At 45.8% G+C, this 12,813-nt stretch overlaps 1 protein-coding gene across 1 annotated transcript in view; it reads right to left on the bottom strand.

The window, feature by feature from the left end:
• The window catches only part of ctnna1 (catenin (cadherin-associated protein), alpha 1), a 102,307-nt gene that overhangs the window by 76,246 nt on the left and 13,248 nt on the right, over positions 1-12,813 (bottom strand). Inside the window, exons 6-7 of the mRNA XM_080526680.1 lie at positions 12,360-12,629; positions 2,550-2,753 (exon numbers count right to left, since the gene is read on the bottom strand). Of these exons, the coding sequence (XP_080382806.1) occupies positions 2,550-2,753; positions 12,360-12,629 (474 nt within the window). The remainder of the gene's footprint in view (positions 1-2,549; positions 2,754-12,359; positions 12,630-12,813) is intronic.

Here is a 12,813-nt window from a genome sequence, read left to right as displayed (position 1 = left end):
TAAGGCAACATGCATGGAAACGAACCCCGCCAACTGCTGCATATGCATGGAGGAGAAACAAAGAGGCAAGGCAGAACCACTCGTGTGAGTCAGACTGTCATCCGACACAAGCAAGGAGTCGTTTGCAACACTTCTGGGAGGCAATGATGTTAAACCGCCCCGAAGACAGTCCACAACAGCAAACAAACAGAAAAACTTAAAGTGTATAGATGGTAAGACATAAGGCATTACCACAGCAATAAAATGTTTCTAGCTGGCTGGCTGGCTGGCTGGCTGGCTGGCTCTCATTGTCTGGCATCAGACGAAAAAAGCAATTCCACTGTTAAATTACAGGGAGGGGAGTAGGAGTGGTTCAAACACAGGGAGGGACAGAGACGTGGGGGGGTTGGTAGGAGCGTGGTTAAAACACAGATGTTGCAGGGAGAAAGAGAGGAGTGAGAATGAGAAATAGAGGCAGTGTGGAGATGGGGGGGGGGGGCAAAAGAGAAGAAGAGAGCAACAGACAACGGGGGGGTGAGGGGGAGAGGGTGCTAAAATACACACACACACACACACACACACACACACAGCCTAAATACAACATAACACATTCAACAGAAGCCTGACAACATTCCGGCCCATCCCCATCTAACACATGTTGTTATGAATGTCATCTTGGAGATGGGAGTAGCCTGGAGCTCAGTGGGAGCCAAGGAAAGCACACGGCACGCACGACGACAACCGTGGAAACAACTCTGTTAGTAGAGAAAGACGGGAGAGAGTGAGAATATGAAAACTGTGTCAGTGCCAGGGTGCATCGCTCCTTCCTGCCTCTCCTGACAACAGGCTGTGCTTTAGGCTGGCAAGGCTTGTCCTGGGGGAAGCGGCAGGCAGGCAGGCAGGCAGCGTTCTGCCGCCTCACTATGGAAATACCCAAAAAGGAACAGGATACATTGCCTTTCACGCCCCCTGACAGCTTAAATGTTTCCACTGGCTTATTTAAAGGGATTAGCCAAGATTTCTGCAGTGATTACATGTGCACTTGAGCCGGTAGGAAACAAATCAATTCTGATCAGGAACACAGAAACACACAAGAAACAACAACAAGCAAAGGCCACTAGTGTGAACGTTCTATTACACACTGAATGGCTTAAGTTAGTTTAAGTGATGTACGTCACTGTCCATATGGCCAGTCCCTTCATTAAACAGTGACAAGAGATGCTATATCTTAGGGTTACTCATAGGGCAAAAGAAATAACACCCACCACCACCTGCTTAAAGCCGGTAGATGTTGCTATTCACAGGGAAATCTGTACATTTTATCAACCACTTTTGGCGGGTAGCCAATACTATGCTTTCCAATTTCAAAACTAAACCGGTGCGATCTGCAATTATGGCTGCATCTGCCTCCTCCAGCTGACTGTAGCCGCTGCGGGTTTCATATTTTTTAATTTTTACCATTTAGCCAGACGCTTTTATCCAAAGCGACTTACAATTAGAGATTACAGGGACCATCTCCCTGGAGTGATTCAGGGCTAAGTGCCTTCCCCAAGTCCTCGAGTCCTCGTGACCTTCTGATCACTGACCTTCAGTCCAGCTCCATTCACTACCCACGAGGCCACGCTACCCCAGAATCTCTGAGCTCTCTTAGTTAGAAGCAATAAACACAGCATTAAAGTCAAATGCTTCAACCACACACAACAGCACAAGACGGCACGTTACACTTAATTAATATGACCGTAGGGGTCTGACACAGCCCTTGCGTAGCATTTACATCATCAACAACTAAACGCTTGTATCGTGGCAGTCCAAATATACTTAACAAACCACATTTCTTATTTTATTTACAAGAGCCAATGTTCTTCCTTTCCTTGCTGCAATAACCAAGTCAATAACATTGACATCACAAAGCAACCTCGTCCCTGGTGGATTTTCAGTCTTACAATAATTGGCCACACATACAATCTATGTGTGGCCAATTATTGTAAGACTATGAAAGTCCTGTACGTTAATTGCTTGGTAAATTCACCCAGACACGTGTATTGGAAAAAGATGAATGTGTGTGTGAATGTGTGTGTGTGTGTGTGTGTGTGTGTGTGTGTGTGTGTGTGCGTGTGTGTTTCTAAGCAGGGCTTGGGGAGTGTGACGTGTATACAATGCCAGGAATAAAGCTTCACACTCTCCACAGGACTGTCTCAGATTAGGCAGCAGGTGGTTACACTGTGCTGACATCCCAAGCTGTGGAGGGGTAGGGGTGGAGATGAGAGAAGGAGGGGTGGGGGAGTATCGCTGGGAAGAGGGGTACATAAGGGAGGTGAGAGGGATGGGGGATAAGAATAACAGAACAGGGGGGGGGGGATGACAGATAAACGAGCCTACCCATTACCGATGTAGAGATGAAGTGGTGGAGGAGAGAGAGAGAGAGAGAGGGAGGAAGAGGGAGGGAGGGGCGACAGGGATCAGGAGAAGGAAGGAAGGAGGTAATAAAGGAGTGTGAGAGATGAGGCGAGGTGAAGTGGACTCGTGTGTGTGTGCGGTCCGGTGCGGAGGCCCCGGCCCATAAGACTCACGTTGCCCATGTACTCAGACAGCAGGTCCTGCAGAGCCTGGCGGACAGAGTTGCACTCGGCCACGATGCGCTCCCTGCGGTCGTCGCGGGTGCAGGAGGAGTCGGCCATGAGGGCGGCGCCACTGATGATGCTCTCCAGGCGCTCCTCCAGGGAGGGGCGGAAACGCTCCTCGCTGAACGCCAGAGGGTCCACGATGATTTGTTTCTGCACAGAGAGAGAGAGATAGAAGAAGAGTCAGATAGAGGAGGGAGAGAGAGGAGGGAGGGAGGGGGGAGACAAGAGAGAGAGAGAGAGAGACATAAGAGTCAGATAGAGGAGGGAGAGAGAGGAGGGAGGGAGGGGGGAGACAAGAGAGAGAGAGAGACATAAGAAGAGTCAGATAGAGGAGGGAGAGAGAGGAGGGAGGGAGAGGGGGGAGACAAGAGAAAGAGAGACATAAGAAGTCAGATAGAGGAGGGAGAGAGAGGAGGGAGGGAGAGGGGGGAGACAAGAGAGAGAGAGACAGAAGAAGAGTCAGATAGAGGAGGGAGAGAGAGGAGGGGAGGGAGGGGTAGATGAGAGAGAGAGAGACAGAAGAAGTCAGATAGAGGAGGGGAGGGAGGGAGAGGGGGGAGACCAGAGAGAGAGAGGAGTTAGAAAAGCACAACACTAAATTCAAACACTCCTCCTCTCTATCAGCCCAGAAAGAGAGGTCTGGCAGGACACTGGGGGGTGATTTGACAGATTTTGACAGGCCGGCTGTTAAACCTAGAGGGAAGAGTTTGACAGCTAAACTGTCTTTATTTTTCAAAGACACCAAGGCCTGCAGACAATACCTATAGTCTAGGGCCCAAAATACGGGTGGCTGAGGCCAGATTTGTAACCGGATTAAATGGATTTGACATGACAAGAAGGCTGTGGATCCGCAGTCTTCATTTCCCGGTACAATCAATGATGGAAACGGCCTTGAAATTAGATGGATTTGCTCTTACACATCTCTAAGGGAAATAGCTTGTTTCAATCAAGGATTGCATTAGCTAGCTGTTCTGTGTTTTCCTTCCGATGCCCATTCAAGTACATAATAGAAAACACTACCCTGGCCCCCCGCTGGTGGAATGAGCTTCCCACGGCTGTCAGAACTGCAGAGTCACTACCCATCTTCCCTCTGAGACTGAAGACCATCTCTTCAGGTTACACCTTAACTGCTGAAGACCATCTCTTCAGGTTATACCTTAACTGCTCCTCCTGAGACATCTACTGCCCCCAGCACTACGTCTCCTGAGACATCCCCTTTACTGTGTCCCCCAATACTTCTACTGCCCCCCCCCCCCCCCCCCGTACTGCTTTTCGGTTTCTCCAATGTCCATGCTACAAAAAATATTTTTTGTAAAATGTATTTTGCCTTTTTTGTGTTTTTTTTTTTTTTTATCACAGAGACTGCCAATGGCTCCGGGCCTGAGCTAGATTACTCTTCCTGCTATGACTGGTGGATTGATGATTCACTTGCTTAGGCAAATGTATTAATTGTAAGTCGCTTCGGAATAAGGTGTCTGCTAAAATTTAGGAAAGGGCGTATCTCTTAGACGGTTCCAAAGGGGGATTATCCCAGGGAAGAATAAAACTATATAACAAATATAAAATTAAATAAATAAATCCCACTATCTAAAAGTGAAGGAAGTTTTATACATTTACATTATGTTAGAGGGGCATACATTTCTCAGTTTTCTGTTTGTTTTATACCTCAATGTCATTCTCCAGTTAAGAGACTAGAACAAACAGAAAATGAGTTAGAGAAGGAGAAAGCTCTGGCCTCAAGGACAGACAGCGGACGATGGAGTCATGTCAGACAGATATATAATGTTGTACTGTGGAGGCGTTCACTTTCAGTACACACACAAGCAAGCCACCGAGAGCCACTATACCCAAGTTCATAGTGACACATTCCTCCCTTTCATCCAGAAATGAAACACTGAGTACTTGTTTACGTGTGATTCTGTAGGGTCGACCTACCCACAGATGGGTCTAGTTGACATGCAGGAGGGGTGTTGCAGCAGGTACGGTGCCACGGTGTTGCTCGGGGGCCGATGAGGGAGAAAGCAATCTTCACCTGGTTGGTCTGATACCATATCACCTTAGTTGCCTCTGATACCATAACACCGGTAAAATATTCTGCTATTCGGTTGGGTTTATTAAACCAGCCTCACCACCGCACACCAACCCCCAACCCCCCCCCACTCTTTCCGTTTCACCTGACCTCCTCCGCTTGCGTGTCACGTCACCATGGCAACAAGCTTGAGCGTATGTGTATCTGACTCACTCCTGGAAGTTGCCTCGCTCGGAAATTAGGCACCGGCAAGGAGCCGGTCTGGAGGAAATGTGCGTGAGCGCTCAAAAAAAAAAACGTTCTTTTGCATGGTCATCTGGAAATTACCAACGTGCAAAGATCAAAGGTGCTGCGGTGCTGCCTCTCACACGTCTCTCCCTCCTCATCTTTCATTCTCTGCCAGTTTTTATACACACGCCACCTAGCTAGGGAGAGAACCGCCCCCGCATTTTATGAACGCACATAAAATGATATAGCAGCATGCCATCAAGATATACTCTATTGGGGGGGGGGGGGGGGGGGGGGGAGATATCAAAAGGGGATGCTCCAAGAGCTACCCCTAGAGTTTCCAGAAGAAAGTGTCACAGATTTAGTGAGCTTCAACATTTTAACCTTCATCTTTCATCAAATATGGTGGAACTGATAGGGTCAGTAGATTAGCTACTTATATATTTTAAAAGAACAGGCACACCGCTTTATCCTAGCTATGAAGTTTTCAATAGGAGAGACTTTTGAAACTGAAAGGGCTTGGAGAAGACGCATCGACTTACTCCAACCTTCCCACCGTCTATAGTGGTGAGCTCTGATTGGTCTGAAACGTGGGCGGAGAAAAAGATCAACTGAAAACGGGCTCTGTCGTATTGTTGAATAAAATTAACTAGGAACGGGTGTGTGAACAATCACCATTGTATTTACTTGGTTGTTGCAACAAGGCCGGAACTTTGTCATCCACATCTAACATCTAGCAGTGGCACTTGTTCAAGGTGTGTTCTCTTTCTCAATCTGTGTGAGACTTCGCGCCTCAGACCAGTCATAGAGTTCAGGAAACAACCACGACATACTCTCACCAAGCACTTTATCAGGATCATTCATCCAGGTGGTGTCATGGTGTGGGGAATGTTTTCTTGGCACACTTTGGGCCCGTTAATACCAATCAATCATCTCTTGAAGCCTATTTGAGTATTGTTGCTGACCATGTGCATCCCTTCATGGCAACAATGTACCCATCTTCTAATAGCTACTTTCGGCACGATAATGCACCATGTCACAAAGCAGAACTCGTCTCAAACTGGTTCCATGAACATGACAACGAGTTCAGTGTTCTTCAGTGGCCTTTCCAGTCACCGGATCTGAATCCAATAGGACACCTTTGGGATGTGGTAGTACGGCAAATTCACAGCTTGAAGGTGCACCTGAAAAACCTGCAGGAATTGCGCGATGCAATCACGTCACCATGGCAGTGTTTCCTCTATATGCATTTATTGGTGGCGGGCCGCCACCAATGAATTTCCTCCGCCACTAATTGATTCAGACAGTCCACTTTGATTCAGGCTGCGCAGAAAGGCAGCGAGTTATTATGACCGGAGAACAGAAAAAAAAGCAGATTGAAGCTAGATTTAGGCCGCTTCCAGACCAACATTTCGTTACGATTTAGGGGTAGTTATTTACAATATGTTACAATGTTGCAATTAACCTCGTTGTTTGTGTTCGCACTGCAATCGAGACTGAATCTCAACAGGCGCGCGGCGCGAGGCGACGCGCTTTCAAAACAGTTTTGTGATTGGTCCGAATTTAGCGGGACACTTGTCACGTGATGACAACAGTAGAGTTGGCTAGTTGCTACCTGTTTGTAATGAGTCTGACAATGTCATGATGCTAGCTGGTGAAATCATAAACCATTTGCTTTAGTAATTTTTCGGTTATTTACATAGTCTGAAACTACAGATGGTAAGCTTTCAAATGATGCGTCATACATTGAAATCGGAAAAAAATTCAAGGTGACACGAGTATTTGAATGTTGGTGCACCGAATGGGAATGCGACAGGAGAAAAGTGACTCTGACCAAACCACAACAACAAACGCTGCTAGCGGCTAACAGCGGTACATCGCTACAAACGTCTAACTGCGTTTTTATAACATCACAACATACTGAGAGAACATGGACATGCTAAAAACACATAACTACACATAACTAGATGAACACACAGTCCTTGCTTTTGAACACGTCCTAAAACGAGAGTATGTTTACAAGTCATTATCACTTACTGGTAGCCTCCGAAAAACGAGAATAGTTAATCCAATCCACAGATTATAACAGTTTTTTATTATATGGACTGGGTACTTAAAACTTGAGTTGAAAAAAAAGAAAACCAGATATTGTTGACACCCCTTCGATTTCTGGTCTCACCAGCAGCGTCACTAGGCTACACTTTTAAAAAGGGTCCTATAATTGATTTGCCATTTGTAAGAGAAGATAAATAGAATAAAAACCTGAAGGCACTAAAACTAGAAATCAGACAGTAACTCTTTTTTTCTACAATGCTGAATGCTGCTGTCTAAATTGTTTTAACCAGTTGGTCACTGAGTACTGCAGAGTACTGTTTTTGTTGCTTGAATAAAGGCTGGCAGTCTTTAATAGCCAACTGTTGTTGTGGACTATATACTGGGGAAGTATTTGTTATTATTCAGGAGTAAAACAATAAATACAAATATCGGATTGGTATCGGTATCGCAGATACCTGAAGCCCAGGTATCGGTATCGGTAGTGAAAAAATGGGATCGGGACATCCCTATTTACAACATCTTGTGGAATCAATACCACGAAGAATTGAGGCTGTTTTGAGAGCAAAGGGAGGCCCTACCCTGCAATAGTATAGGCAGGGGTGCACATAACTTTTTGGGGCCAGTGCTCAGAGGAGCACCTAGGGATGCTGCTTGGTGCTCCCCGAGCTCGCGAGTCACGACCCGTCCCACAGGATGGATAAAAAAGGGATACATGGATATATTATTAGCAAAACGGCATTTATTCATAAATAAAGATGAACGACCAAATTATTGTGTGCAAAACAAAAGAAACAAATGCAAAATCAAATGACTGCTCTTTAAGAATGAAAGTCTGTCCGACTCCTTTAAACACAATGAAATCAACTGACATCTCTTTAAGCACTAACTGAATGTCTGTTCTTTAAACACACTGAAATAAACTGACATCTCTTTAAGCACTAACTGAATGTCTGTTCTTTAAACACACTGATATAAACGGACATCTCTTTAAGCACTGCTCTGTTCTGTAAACACTGAAATCAACTTTTCAAAAAAAAAAAGATATATATATATATATGTTGGTGCGCAAGAGCGCCTTCATGCGGCTGATCTACCGCGCAGCATGCATTTTGGCGACGCATGCGCACTGGCGCACCAGTTATGTGCACCCCTGAGTATAGTCTATAAAATGGATGCACACATTGGCATTCAAAGTAACCTGCTTTGGGAAAAAAACACAGTTGGAACAAGCCTTCCAGGGTCCGTCCGTGCCCCCCCCCCCCCCCCCCCCCATTCCCACTAATACGATTGAATAATCGCTTTCAAATGGGCAGACCACTTGAGATAAGAAAACCCATGTGTCGTTCTTTATTAGAAGTGGTCCTTCAGCAGGCTCCCGGGGGGCCGGGGGAGGCTGAGTGATACGCAGAGGGAGTAAAGTTTAAAACCAGAGGAAAAACGCTGCTGATTAGTCCATCGACAGACAGAGAACACGGCGGTGCGTTGAGGGACACTGACAAACAGCTAAAAGAGGAGGACTGTGTCCCCAATTCATCAGGGTAATTGCTTGTGGTGTGAAAAAGACAGAGAGCCGATGAGTCTGTGACTCATAGAAGGGACGAAACCTACAGCGGTCATTGGTGACTTACTCGTCTCACTTACTTTCCACATAAATCATAATAATTAAAGCCTGATAATTTGATCCGAATTATACAAAAGCACATTTTTAAAAAGGTCTCACTCTTCAAAACCAAAACTAAAACTGCCTTTAGTGCGCTCTACTAACAATAGTCAGTGTTTCCTCTATATGCATTTATTCGTGGCGGGCCACCACCAAAGAATTTCCTCCGCCACCAAATGATTCAGACAGTCCACTTTGATTCTGGCTGCACAGAAAGGCAGCGAGTTATTATGACCGGAGAACAGAAAAAAAGCAGATTGAAGCTATATTTAGGCCGCTTCCAGACCAACATTTCGTTACGATTTAGCGGTAGTTAGTTACAATATGTTACAATGTTGCAAATTGCAATTAACCTCGTCGTTTGTGTTCGCACTGCAATCGAGACTGAATCGCTCTCAAACAGGCGCACGGCGCGAGGCGACAAGCTTTTCAAAACAGTTTTGTGATTGGTCCGAATTTAGCGGGACATTTGGATTTCTATTTTTATTGTTCGTTTTGTGTTTTGTGTAATATGTCTATCGGCAAAATTCTACTGCTGGTCTTAATTATCAGCGACCGTCTCCGCTGCCGTGCGACCAACACGCAGGGGGAATATGGAACTATACAGCACATCACTTAAATATATAATTGTTGCCACCCTCTATTAGTATTTGGTGAAATGACGTCTTTGTTTTGAGCGCCAGTGCGCGTGCACGCGAAAAAAAGAAAAAAAAAGATAGCCGCTCCGCCACTAATGTGAAAAATCCTGGAGGAAACACTGATAGTGACATTCCATTCCTTCCATGAAGATCGGGACTCACCATCACAGTTGTGTGGGCTAAGCAGAGTGGCTGTTGGGCATAACAAAAGCAGGCTGAAGATGGAGTGAACAATAATCCATAACTTTTCCCATTAACTGGGCCTGCACCGAAGTTCAAGTGTGCTTTTCAGGGGAATGGCACTACTGTGAAGAGTGAGGATAAAGATTATTAATATGAGACAGTTGTAACCAATTACAAACATAGCTGGCACACCTGCTCACCTGACAAAACACTATGGCAACAGATACTATGGACTGCACTTATACAGCGCCTTATTCCAAAGCTCTTTATAATGGCCTCTCATTCACCCATTTACACACACACATTCACACACCAACGGCAGCAAGATACCATGCAAGGTGCTGGCCCGCTCATTGGGAGCAATCTGGGGTTCAATGTCTTGCACAAGAACACCATGACACGTGACAGCCGCCGAACCGCCTACCTTGCGCTCATTAGGCGCCGGCTCTACCTCCTGAGCCACAGCCGCCTCAGTGGGCCAGACACAAGCGCAGAGGAGTTTTAGTTCCCTGTTAACATATGGGTGTGCAATGCATTACCTGCAGCAATCACCATCTCGGATCAAACTGGTGTGTGCTGGACATATCTCCACCCTCTGTGCTTTATTTTTACCAATTAAGGTGGCCATTAGCTGCGATATAAAGGCCCTATACATCCTTCCACCGCAGAGGGATGTTGCCATGACCACAGAAGACTAACGGGCAAGTGCTAATTAGGGGGGTTAAAGATTAAGTGGGAAAACTGGTTAATGGCTTTAAGTGTTATTTCAGTGTATATCATTAAGCAATGACTATAAAGATCAATTACATGTAAAAATGTATTGCAAGCCACATTTTACCAAGTGAAAGAAGTGTAAATGAGGTTCACCAGAGGGATAAACACTCACACAGTAGGACACACCATTAAAACTTGGGGTGCGTTCGTAAACATGCTCTGGAAATCTGATCAGCACTCGTGGAATGCCTCTTGTCCAATCAAATTACTTGGTCGCTCTATGACGTTGAACCCAGTGTGCGTTCCGGCGCTCTCAGAGCAAATTTACGAACACACCTCTGGTTCGGGGAGAGGTTACAATTGTGTCGACACGCTCGCTAGTACTTCTGACTCTTCCTAGCTCTTTTCTACACCGTGCTTGCCCCAGGTGAAGTACTGTCCCAGCTACATTTGAAGGAGCAGTCCAGTAAAAACTGGGATTGATATAAAATGTTATTCATATTTGGACCTAGATAGATGAAATCAGCATCACGAAGGATGAGGAATCTATATTATGGATGTGTTCGTTGAGCTTTATCTGAAAGTAGAAGGATCTGTCCCAAGTCTGAAGAGGTCTGATTATTTGTGAGCAGAGTGTGACTTGGCATCGTCGTTGCTCATTAACATCTGCCAATAACATGTTCATCTCAGTTTTAGAATCCCTCCCATAGCAACTAGTAAACACATAGCCATGTAATAAGTGAAATTGTGATGCTATCAACTCATCATTAGTGGGCATCGCGGGTCAGTTTAATTAGTTACTGGAGGGAATGGAATGTTGACATGGAACAGTTCCACTCCAATCAGAACAATCAGCAACTTGCCATCTGCGGATTGCAATGAAAATTGGTGCTTCAGCAGGAGACTGCATCAAAGGTAGGATTCATGAAAATTGATAGCTCCTCACCAATGGTGGATTTGAGGAGAGAAGCGTGATGTTTCTGCACGTTAGCATATTAGCACGCCCAGCCAGTCAGCATGCTCTGTTTTCTGGATAATTCTAGGCATAAGTAAGGCATAAGCAGGGGTAGTGGTGGCCTAGGGAATGGGGAGGTGGACTGGTGATCAGAAAGTCATGAGTTGGTCCCAGCTGGGAACACCAACACTAATGTGCTCTTGAGTAAGGCACTTAGCCCTGAGTTACCCCAGGGAGTCCCGGAATCTCTAATTGTAAGTCGCTTTGGATAAAAGCATCTGCCAAATAGTAAAAATGTAAATAAGTTAAAGCAGTTTTGTATTTTTTTGACAGAAAATATCACATAGCAGTTTGTTACCTAGGGATAGTCAAATTCAAAGTAACATTTGCAATCCAAGCCTGGAATAAAATCGTAGCGGTCAAAAGCAGTTTTGTTTTGGTCCCAAAAGGAATTAATCTTATTCCAGCCTGGATACCAGGGGCATCCCTGGAGTGTGTTCAACCAAACACTGGATAATGTCAACAGCTTTTGAGATTAATACCCAAAAAATCAAAGCAGGAAAGATGAGAGTTTAAAATGGGGTAAGGGTAACCCCCGGTGTTACATGTCATGCTCCAGCGGTCCCCTGAAGAGGGGACGCCGCATGCATGCTCACATCTCTCCCTCATATCACAACACGGTAGTAACACCCCTTCGCACGCCTTGCCTGTTCTGCTCGTACTGACAAATGTCTTATTGTCCCCCACAGCTCGTCACTCGTCCGATTGTCTCACTTATGTCTTGTAAACTATTGTCACTTTATTATCTTGACTGTGCTGCAATGTCAAGGGACCGAAGCTTAAGAATTTGACTCTCTCACACTTCTGTAATGTGATGTAACAATAAAAATTGAAACTCTTCCTGAATAGAAATGTAGAATTTTGTAGGAGTTCTCTTTAAAACGCAGCAGCAGTAAAGACGAGCTATGATGCCAGCGTGATCAGAGGAATCACAGCACTGCGCTTTATACAATGTCAATATTTAATGAGTGGGCTTGGGAAAGGGGGGTCTTCTGAATTGTCATCTCATGAAAGATGGAATGTGTTCTGAAAACCAAATCGTAAGGACAGTATTGGTTTACATCTATAATAACAAAATACAATTTATTTTTTTAAAAGCACCTCCTGCTATGCAAAAAACATAATGTTTTAATATCGTCAAGTGCTGAGGTCTACCTTGGACAACCCACATCCCCCCCGTCCCCCCCATTTCACTCCCCTGCCTCCCGCCATTTGGGTGAAACATGGCACTCACATCAAAGTTGTTGAGGGCGTAGGCCAGCTCGCCTCCCCCTACAGTATTGTTGAGGCAAGAGTCCTCGGTGGTGGTGGCCTGGGCGGCGTTGGAGATGCCTGAGACGGCGCTCTGCAGCTGCTTGTAGATGAGGTCTCTGTTCAGCTTGTAGGCCGCCACGTCAGGGTGCTGCAGGCAGGCGCGGGACGCCGTGTACAGCATGGGGATGTTCCTCTGCAGGACCCCGCGGGCCGCCGCCATTTGGTCCTTATGGGTCACGTCCTTCAGCTCCTTCACGTGGGGGGAGTCGGGTGGAGGGAGGGAGGGGGGGACAGGGGAGAGAAGAAAGGGCAAATGGGGTGGAGGAGCAAGAGGGAAAGGGGTGAAAGAGTTAGACGGAGGGGGAGAAAGGGAGGGGGGTGATGATACTTTAGCTTCAAGACCGTCATGTTATGCCCTTCTGGAAACACTTAAG

Source organism: Nansenia antarctica, assembly GCF_963989245.1.
Source record: "Nansenia antarctica genome assembly, chromosome: 3".
Lineage (NCBI taxonomy): Eukaryota > Metazoa > Chordata > Actinopteri > Argentiniformes > Microstomatidae > Nansenia > Nansenia antarctica.
The sequence above is the reverse complement of the archived record's forward strand: the minus strand, read 5'-3'. Positions and strand labels throughout refer to the sequence as shown.